The 9,515-nt window shown below is 35.3% G+C and overlaps 3 protein-coding genes across 3 annotated transcripts; all 3 read right to left on the bottom strand.

Annotated features, from left to right (window-relative positions):
• On the bottom strand, positions 1,326–3,089 carry LOC104724915. The gene is made up of 4 exons (XM_010443488.2): positions 2,675–3,089; positions 1,896–2,306; positions 1,691–1,741; positions 1,326–1,592 (listed from the first exon to the last, which is right to left on the bottom strand). Exons 1-4 carry the CDS (start codon positions 3,066–3,068, stop codon positions 1,540–1,542), a joined length of 909 nt encoding a protein of 302 aa, XP_010441790.1. The 5' UTR covers positions 3,069–3,089; the 3' UTR covers positions 1,326–1,539.
• On the bottom strand, positions 3,185–5,702 carry LOC104724907 (pentatricopeptide repeat-containing protein At5g50280, chloroplastic). Its single transcript, XM_010443479.2, has 2 exons — positions 4,781–5,702; positions 3,185–4,685 (listed from the first exon to the last, which is right to left on the bottom strand). The coding sequence occupies exons 1-2, from the start codon at positions 5,656–5,658 to the stop codon at positions 3,377–3,379; spliced, it is 2,187 nt and encodes a 728-aa protein (XP_010441781.1). The 5' UTR covers positions 5,659–5,702; the 3' UTR covers positions 3,185–3,376.
• LOC104724899 (KDEL-tailed cysteine endopeptidase CEP1) lies at positions 6,332–7,848 on the bottom strand. Its single transcript, XM_010443467.2, has 3 exons — positions 7,307–7,848; positions 6,838–7,214; positions 6,332–6,746 (listed from the first exon to the last, which is right to left on the bottom strand). The coding sequence occupies exons 1-3, from the start codon at positions 7,749–7,751 to the stop codon at positions 6,480–6,482; spliced, it is 1,089 nt and encodes a 362-aa protein (XP_010441769.1). The 5' UTR covers positions 7,752–7,848; the 3' UTR covers positions 6,332–6,479.

Here is a 9,515-nt window from a genome sequence, read left to right as displayed (position 1 = left end):
TGATATATGTTTGTTGTGTTGGTTTTATAAAAAATATATTTTTTAAGTAACATTAAAATTGTATTTACTTACACCAATTAGAATTACATCATTATTTATGGTATAGCTAAATTTCCTTCAATATTATGTTTAATTTTGTTCATTATTAATTTTTTATATCGTCAATGTTTTTTAGTATTGTTATGGTCACAAGTCACAATTATTAAAAACTTGATTGGATAAAGTTTTTAATTCATTAATTAATACACATGGTAAAATATATTATAATGGCATTCTAATAAAAGTGAAAACTATTTTTTTGGTTATTGATCAAAGTCATATAGATTGAACCTAGCTAGTAGCTACTAGATGCAATTTTACTTAATTAGTGCATATTATTAATTAATAACAACCCCAAATTCAAAAATAAATTGAATTTTAAACGTAATTCTCTACGTCAATGAGCATGCATGCACATGTATGGATCTACTTATTCTATTGTGTAAAGAATAAGAAGTGGCAACTAGTTTAATGTTCAGACTATGTACAATGGTTGAATTATTCAACACCTTTTTTTTTTTTTTGGGCAAACCCTCTTATTCATTTTTAATACTCTATATTATCTTCTCTCTTCCACATCACATTTCAACATCTAATTAACTTTTATCCTCTACAAAAATTTTGTTTAATATAATTACAACACCTTAAGCTACCATTTTTAATGCTTTTATTTTTTATGAAACAGTTTATTAATAACATTAGTTAATTATTGATTAATATTAAAATAAAATCAAGAAGAGTTACTTATTTTATTAAATAATGTTTGGTTATGTTTTTATGATATATGTATATATATATATATATATATCAAATGCAATTAATATAGAGGAGAAATAAAGATAGTTATTAAACACATATATTGACATTTTTTATCCAAATTAAATAAACAAATCTCTATTTACACTACAAAAAATATGCTTGGAGACATTGGTATTTTTAAGTCATTTCTTTAACTGACGCAAAAATGTTAAAATAGGACAGCATTTAGCATTGTTTGGTTAACCAACATTATATTTTATTATACCAATATTTATTAAATTTCTGAGGCGCTCTAACACTTCGAGAAAAAAAAAACATCATTTGTTTAACTAAAGCAAATATATTTTACATCGCTCAATGTTACGTCAGTTTAGTAACTAATGCAAAGTTTTTAGAGTCGGTTATAACCGACTTGAAAAACCTTCTTTTTTTGTAGGACATGAAAATGATGAATTTTGGTGCTAAATTATTTATATACATATATAATTATTCTGAAATAATTAATGTTAAATAATTGAGGGAAAAGATAATGCCAACATCTAAAGATTCAATCAATGTACTCCATTTGTTTCCATCAACATTTTATTGAGGCGGCAAATTTGGTATACAAAGTCAAAATTTTGTTGAAGTATACACAAAACGTTACATTATGATTTCATGTAATGAAACTAGCAAATGTGAAGAATGAAGTAAAAGTAAAATTGGAAGCTTAGTACGATTTTTATCAATGATGATAATTACTCATTGTCTTCTTTGAAAGCCTATGCACATAGTTATGAAGTAGATGATCAGTGCTGCAAAAAGAAAAAGAAAAAAAAGGTAATAATTTAAACTAAGATGAAATAAATTTGTAAAAAATAAATAGTACACGTAAATGCATTTTGAAACTTACATCCAAAACTTTTTAGTTGAAAATGGGATGATGCACCGGATGGTGTTATAACTATACATTAACAAAGAGAATCATTAACTTTTCATTAAATTAGTGAACCAATTGTTTAGAAAATTTGGTATAACGCTAAACTGGTTCATTTGGACCTACTCTGTATAACCCAATTAACTTTTTAGTATAAGAGAAGTGATGATACGATACTGACCTGAATCACAGTTTGTAGTGGAATTGTGGTTGTCACACATACAAACATGCCTGAGCCCTCCACCATCAGCAGATTCATAGCCACAAGTCCCAGAAGTTGCAACACACGCACGACAAAACGCATCACTTCCTTGCAGCTCGTACTTGACACGTATCCCATAAGCCCAATCAGACGGTCCTCTAAGCTTCAAGGGTGCGAGATTATACGCACTACTGTATCCTTCACACTCCAACTTACTTAGATTGATCGCTTTTACGGACTCGAACCCGACCGCACAACACATGGGTGGACCTGACCCGGAATGTATACCCGGTTGTCTGTATCCGACCATGTCCCAAGCTGGACACGACATGTATTCTTCGCAGCTCATTCCTGAGATGTTGCGGCACGGCACTTTCTTTTCCGGGAAGCCTATAAACCAAATTTAACTGAACTATTAACCAAAATCTAAATGTGTTTATAATTTGATTGGTTTTATTTTCTTAAAAAAACAAAATGTAACCAAATTGAGTTTAGGTATATAAAAAACTAAACCAGATTATTTTTATAATAAAACAATTAATTGTCGATGTATGAAAAATACTTGTGAATTTGTGATCGTATTAATTAACGTAATAATAATGCACTCATATTTGAAAAATATCCAAAACAAAAACGAATCAAACCAAAATTGCACAAACCAAACCGAATAGAAATTGGTATTTCATTCTATTGTAAACCATATTATAAGAATTTTTTTTTTTGAAGTATCTGTTGTAGACTTGTAGTAACTTACTAACCTTGAAATATAGGAGATTTAGGAGAACATCCAATCAACATAAAGACATTATCAGAGGTAGGATTGAAATAAGGAGCTCTCCAATCCTCAGCTTCAAAGCCATTGCCTTTGCCGCCGAGCACGATGGTTTGGCAGGTCGACATGTGAGGATCATGCAGTGTTATGGACTGATATGCGTAATCGATGTCCAAAACTCTATAAGAACCTGAACTTATGTGAAACATCAGCACATCGTTCATACAAAACAAGAGATCTCTATACCCTGGATGCCCACATCCATTTCGGATGCCAAACGGATAGTCAATGGTTATGTTTCCACAGTATGATCGGCATGCATCCACAATGTAAAGCTCCATGAGTATCAGAGAGGATAGAATCAAGATCAAGATTTTCATTTTCTTTATTTGAGTTGTTTACAAGAGAGTGATGTGTGTGATCTTTGATGCAGAGAGTAAAGAGTTATATCTGAAGATTGCTTGCAGCCTAAGAGATTCTTTGCTTGTCGGAACAATAAAGCTAAACTTCTGCACTTTTTACTACACATGACCAAAGTATGTCCTAGGGACAACATAAAATAAGAATGCTAATAGATATGGCTACAGTACAAATAACAGAGAATATATTGAATAATGAATACAGCTAGATTTGTATAGCTTGAGCCTCCTCACTATATACCAGTAAAGCATTTATATAGCTTTCAGGCTCAAGATCGGCGAGGATCAGGAGAAGTAGTTCTGTTCTTTTTGTATTTCCAGAACTCATCCTTCTTCCCTTTCGTCTTAGCTTTAACCCGACCAAATTTGCTATTAATTATACCAAGTATGGCAGTTTTATCCTTTCTGTTCTTTGTCTTCGCCTTGTCTTCAAGAATCGCCCTAAGTTTCTCATAAGACCTCGGGTCTGGTACTTGCCCGCTTTTAACCATCATCTTGTGGTAAAAGAAAGCCCTTTTGAAGTCTCGAACACGAACAAACGCGTAGATCATGGTCGAATATGTGATGGAATCAGGTTTTAAGTTAAGAGCAGCCATTTCCTTCAACAGCTGTGGCAATTTCGCATCTTGTCCTCCCCGTGCGTACGCATTCATCAGCATATTGTAAGTCAATACACTTGGCTGCAAACCCATTTTACCAAACTCAGAAACAACATCCCTTGCTTCGATGTAGTGTCCTTGTTTGGCAAACCCATCAAGAAGAGTGTTATACGTTATCCGTGTCCCTTTAATTTTTTCTCTCAACATTAGTTTCCAAATTTCCATCAGCTTTGCAGTATCACCAGATCGTCTGAATGCATCGAGAAGTGATGTGTATGTTTCAACAGACGGTTTAATCCCCTCTCTACACATCTCTTCAAAGGAAGCATAAGCTTTTTCGTGCCAACCACTGACCGAGTAAGCATGAATAAGAGCTGTGTAAGAATGTGACGAAGGTCTCAAACCTACTTTCTTCATCCGCAGGAAAGCATCAGCAGCCATATCACTCATCTTCTTCGTCCTCCCATATGCACTAATCAAACACGTGTACGCTTTCACATTTGGCCCTAAACCTAAATCCTCCATCTCCCTCAGAAGTGTCTCAACAATATCAGGCTGCATCCTTCTAGCATAAGCATCCATGAGAATGTTATAAGTTGCAGCTGTAGGCTTCAAGCCTTTAGCTTTCATTTCAGCAAAAAGACCTTCCACTTCTTCTATGTGGTTGGATTTGTTGTAAGCATCCATCAGCGTATTATACACAATCGTATTCGAACGAATACCTTTCTTCTCCATCTCTGTTTGAATCACAAGAGCTTCTTCTTTTAGCCCTTCATCACAAAACGATTTCACAAGGCCACCAAAAACATCCTGACTCCACTTCACACCTTTCTCGCTCATCTTCTCAAATATCTCCCAAACTTCTTTCGCACTTCGTCCTGCTTTCCTCATGGTATTTATCATTATAGCACAAGTAACATTATCCGCATACACATTGATCCTATCCATAGCTTCATACACTTCCCAAGCATCATCATACCTAACAAAAGATCACCAACTACAACATTTGAGTAAAGCTTGAACAAAGACTACAACTTTACATTCTCCATGGTGCAAAGAGAACAAAGCACATACCTTTGAGAAGCTGATAGGCCAGAAATGGCGGCATTATAGAGACGAACATCTCTAAACTCGTCCTTGTCTGGTAAATTACTTAGCAGAAGCAGAATCTTATCAGCCATTCCTTGTCTACCTAGCAATGTAAACAACACAGAGCAAGCACGAGGCGAAGCAAGAGAAGGTTCTTGCAAACTCATCCATTCATAGAAATACAAACAACTCTTGACAAAACCAGATTCACCCATCATCACCAATGCATCTACACACTCTGTATCACTAACCCTTTTTTCGAAACCTGATAACATCTCTCCCAGAGTTTGATTCTCTTTCAAATTCTTAGCAAGTTCCAAGATTTCCCCAGCGACGTCGCCATTTTCAAACGGAGTAAGCAGCACACCAGGTGTTTGTTGATTTGCCACAGAGACTGGTTCCTCGGACTTGGACTCGATCTGGGTTCCAGAGTCAGCGAAGTCTGAAGCCAAGTGCCAGGACGTTCGACGATTCTTCTGGAGGGAGAATTTGGATTCACGAGCTGGGTCTTCGGTTGATTCTGATGTTAAAGTTCGTGACTTGAAGAATTTAAGAATTGGGTCTGTGAACTCATCTCCTTCTTCTTCTTCTTCTTCTTCTTCTTCATCAACTTCATCTTCTCTGATAATATTTGTCGAAGAGTCTGGTTGTGGAACACTATCTGGTAAGGATTCATCGAAGCAGGAGAGGAAAATGGAAGAAGAAGATGATGAAGACGAAGGGGAAGTAGCAGAGAGAGAAAGGGGTTTTCGATAGAGTGAAGAGCGAAGAAGAAGATAAGGTTCAGGGAGGTGAAGTCGATGAGATAGAGGAATTGAAGTATAAAAGGATTGGGTCGCAAGAGAAGAATACGCCATGGACATGGCTCAGCTTCAACCTTCAAGCCAAGTAAATAATATTTTGCAAAAGAAAGGTTTACTACTACTACTCTGTTTTGGACTTTTTGGTTTAGCTGTAGTAATTTTTCTTTTTACTTTTAATCACACAAAGTCTAAGATTGTGTGCAAAGTTTCTAAAACATTACAACATTATATACAAATTAGCCATTTGTTCTGAAATTTCATAGCTTTACAAATCATCTCACAATTTTTTCTTTTCATTTTCACATAATTGTTGGAATAAGAAAATAGTTAACGTAAATGAAGCTTGATTAATATCATTATAATGGTTAGGCTTGTGTTACTCATTTATGAATTATATTGGTTAGAACATGAACAGAAACTGCAATAAAAACAATAGTCTTCATAAAAACGTGTAAACAGTAGAAGATACATAGATAACTTAGCAAACTAATCCTGTTGTTTGTGTGGTGTAGTATCTTCTTCCTTAGTTTTATGTGTTTGTATCTGAGTAGCTTGGTAATCTATCTTTCTCATTAATCTAATATGAGTTGGCATAAAGATGAAAAAGGTTGCGGATCAAAAGAAACTTCATTTTATCACCGACTCACTTATTTTCTGCCAAAAAGCCTTAAGCTTGTGTGTTCTTTGGTTTTAGAAACTAACATAAAAACCATATATTTTTTTATCATTGATGAATTAAAAAGGTTCCCATCAACTTCATACGTACATTGAAAAAACATAATATCCTATAAATAAATAAATCTAAAAACCCAAACAAGCATCATAAACAAATGATGATCAAACTTATTATTTTCTTTTATAATATAAAGATTAAAGAGCTTTTAGAGTTCATCTTTAAGCGAGTCCGAGGAAAGTCCAGTAGGATTAGTGTTGGAGTTCTTGAGAGGGTAAGAAGCCTCCATTGCAATACCACAAAGTCCTTCTTTATTACGGATACCTCTTTGCATTCTTATGTATCCTTTCTCTCCCCATTCCTCTCCCCAAGAGTTCTTCACGATCCAATACTTTGTTCCGTCTATCGTTGTTCCATAGCCTACGACCGCAACTCCATGGTTTAGCTCTGTTCCACATCGTCCCGTAAACACTCCCTAATGAAACCGTTGCATGTGTTCAGACAAAGAAAGATTAATACGTTTTTAATTACTGAAATTATAGTTTGTGTGTTGTGAGTTATCTTACCTCCGAGTAGAACTGAAAGTCTGAGCCTCCAGCATCAATAGCAACCGAGACAGGTTGATTAGCAACAGCTTTCATTAGATCATCCTCGCTGTTCTTGGGAACATCTTCGTGTCCATCGATTGAAACTACCGGAGCGTTTTCTTTCTTTGTGTCACAAGTTTCATCAGAAGCTTGGTAAGGGTACACTAGCTCGGTCGTGAGTCCTCCTTTCTCCTTGATGAAATCAAAAGCAAGGTCCATTAACCCTCCGTTGCATCCTTGGTTCTGGTTTGTATCGCAGTCCACAAGCTCTTGCTCTGATAATGATGTCAGCTTTTGAGTTCTTATTTGGTTGATCCCTTCCACCGCCACAACTGTTGAAAACGCCCAACAACTCCCTGTAATAACCACATACCTAACGTTTTGGTGATTCTCATTTTTATATAGTATTTATTTTAGATTGAAGTATTAATGAAAAGAAGAGTTTTACCGCATTGGCCTTGGTTTTTGACAGGAGTGACGGCTCCATTCTTTCTCCAATCAACGGAGGTTGGGAGAGTATCTACATTTGCATACATGAAGCTCTTTGCGGCCTGTCTTTCCCCTTGAAGCATCCTATGATGTTTGATGTTTGAACCAGCGTATGTTCTCCTAAATTCCTCACTAGTCATGTCACCAAACTTGTTGAGCTTGAGCTTGTAAGATTTGTCCTTCTTGTTAGTCTCGTGGATGTGCTTCACGTTGTGCTTGAACACGTTGAACCTCTTAGCCTTCTCTTCAAGGCTCCTAGCAGCAACCGTGTGGTGACTCCTCCACCGTTCGTATAGCTCCCACAAGCTGTCCTCTGATTCCACATCTTTGTCATGGAAATCTAAACCTTTTGTGGTTTCAAGAATCATAAGCATGCAAAGTGCAAGAACAATGAATCGCTTCATCTTTTCGTCTCTATGGTGCTTGTTGGTATGTTCTTTTGATTTGGAATGAGTTTTGTGTGGATGGTAATGACTAAAGAGAAACTGTTTATATATAGGGAATGTAAATGTTGATGAGAGAGTATTGTGATGACGTTATGTAATTAATATACCAAAAAGGTGTTAGAGGATTACTTGTGGGATTCAACAAAGATTTCAGGTTAGTGACAAGGATACATTAATTAATTGAGATGTAAAGATCAAACTTATAATTATTGAACTTTATGTTGATGTAGTGGTGCAAGCAAGCTCTTTCATTTTATTTCTGGAAACATTCGGTGATGAAATGACTCAATTATAAGTGTAAAATGACATTTTTATATGAACAACGTATGTGTACTGATAATTGAACAAAGCACAACTTGTACGCAACGATTTGTCTATAATAGGAACTCTGTTATTGATGTAACCTAACTATGATTAATTATAGTGATTATGTATTTTTTTCTACTTCTACAAATATGTATGCATATGATAATTTGGAAAAGCCGTATGTGACTAACTATTTACATTATTTTTTATTTTTATTTTCCTTTTCAATAAGAGAACAAACTTGTTTGGTATGTCATATTTTCTAGATTATGGTTTTCTGGAGCCGATTAAATAGAAGTCATTTTTAGTCATTGAATTTTAACTTTTAACAAAGCTTTGAAGTTTGAACTCAACTATTTTTACTCCCTAACTTGTGTCATTCAACTAAAAGACATTACAATAACTGTTGTCCAAAGACTTTTAAAGAGAGATGTAAAATTTTAGAAATATGAGTATGTTGTCAAAAGAGGATTGTGAATGCTAAATTTCAGAAATAAAAAGTTAGGAAAGTGCTGGGAAGTGTGTGTAGTGATTTAACTGATATTGGGGGAAAAGCAAATAAAAAAGATAAACGCGGACACACACACAGCGAACACGCACCGCACATCACATCACCAACCAAGAGGATGCAGTGTCATGGGTCATATGACTCATGAATTGCGTTTGCTTCTAACGTTTGTTTCGTTTTATTATTATTACTTTTTTTTTTTGAGAAAATTAAATGGAATGACAAAACTATAATTGAAAAATCCAATCATCAGTGAGTACCGTTTAAATAAAAATCGTTAGCAAACGGTCTGCATACATAGTTGTCTGCATATCTTAATCTAATCCACCATGGCACCATACATAGTTTCCTAAACGGTTGTGCGTGACCGTAAGTATAGTTCCCGATTTCGCCTAGAGATTTCTCTCAAACGGTTAATCGTGGCCGTATGACTCAAATCTTCTTCTTCTTCCTTGCACAAGTGACCCTTGAGATACAAGAATCCTGAAGGTTCACTGACGAAGCTTTTAATAATAGCTTTGCGTTCGACATGCTGGCCAATACCATCAGTGGCCAATGCTTTAAAATTTATGTAGAGGATTGAATTTTTGGCCTGGAGCGGCGCCTCCTCAGTAGTTTCTATCGCCACTTGAACAATCTCCAAGTTGGAGAGAACGTCCTGCAACAACAACAGTTTTGAAACAAGAAAATTACAACCAACAGTCACGCTCGGTGGTCTGTGCATTGATATGCAAAAACAAAGAAAACGATAGACTTACATCTGAAATCTTACTATCACATTTTAGAACCGCAAGCTCCAGGTACAAAGAAATCCAGCGTGTGTACGGCAACTCTGATCCCTGCACCTAATATCACACACTTGATTCTTAAATGATCATGAGCTATAAAAAAAAAAAAAAAAAAAAAAA

The sequence above is a fragment of the Camelina sativa genome, chromosome 2, assembly GCF_000633955.1.
Source record: "Camelina sativa cultivar DH55 chromosome 2, Cs, whole genome shotgun sequence".
NCBI classification, from domain to species: domain Eukaryota; kingdom Viridiplantae; phylum Streptophyta; class Magnoliopsida; order Brassicales; family Brassicaceae; genus Camelina; species Camelina sativa.
The sequence above is the reverse complement of the archived record's forward strand: the minus strand, read 5'-3'. Positions and strand labels throughout refer to the sequence as shown.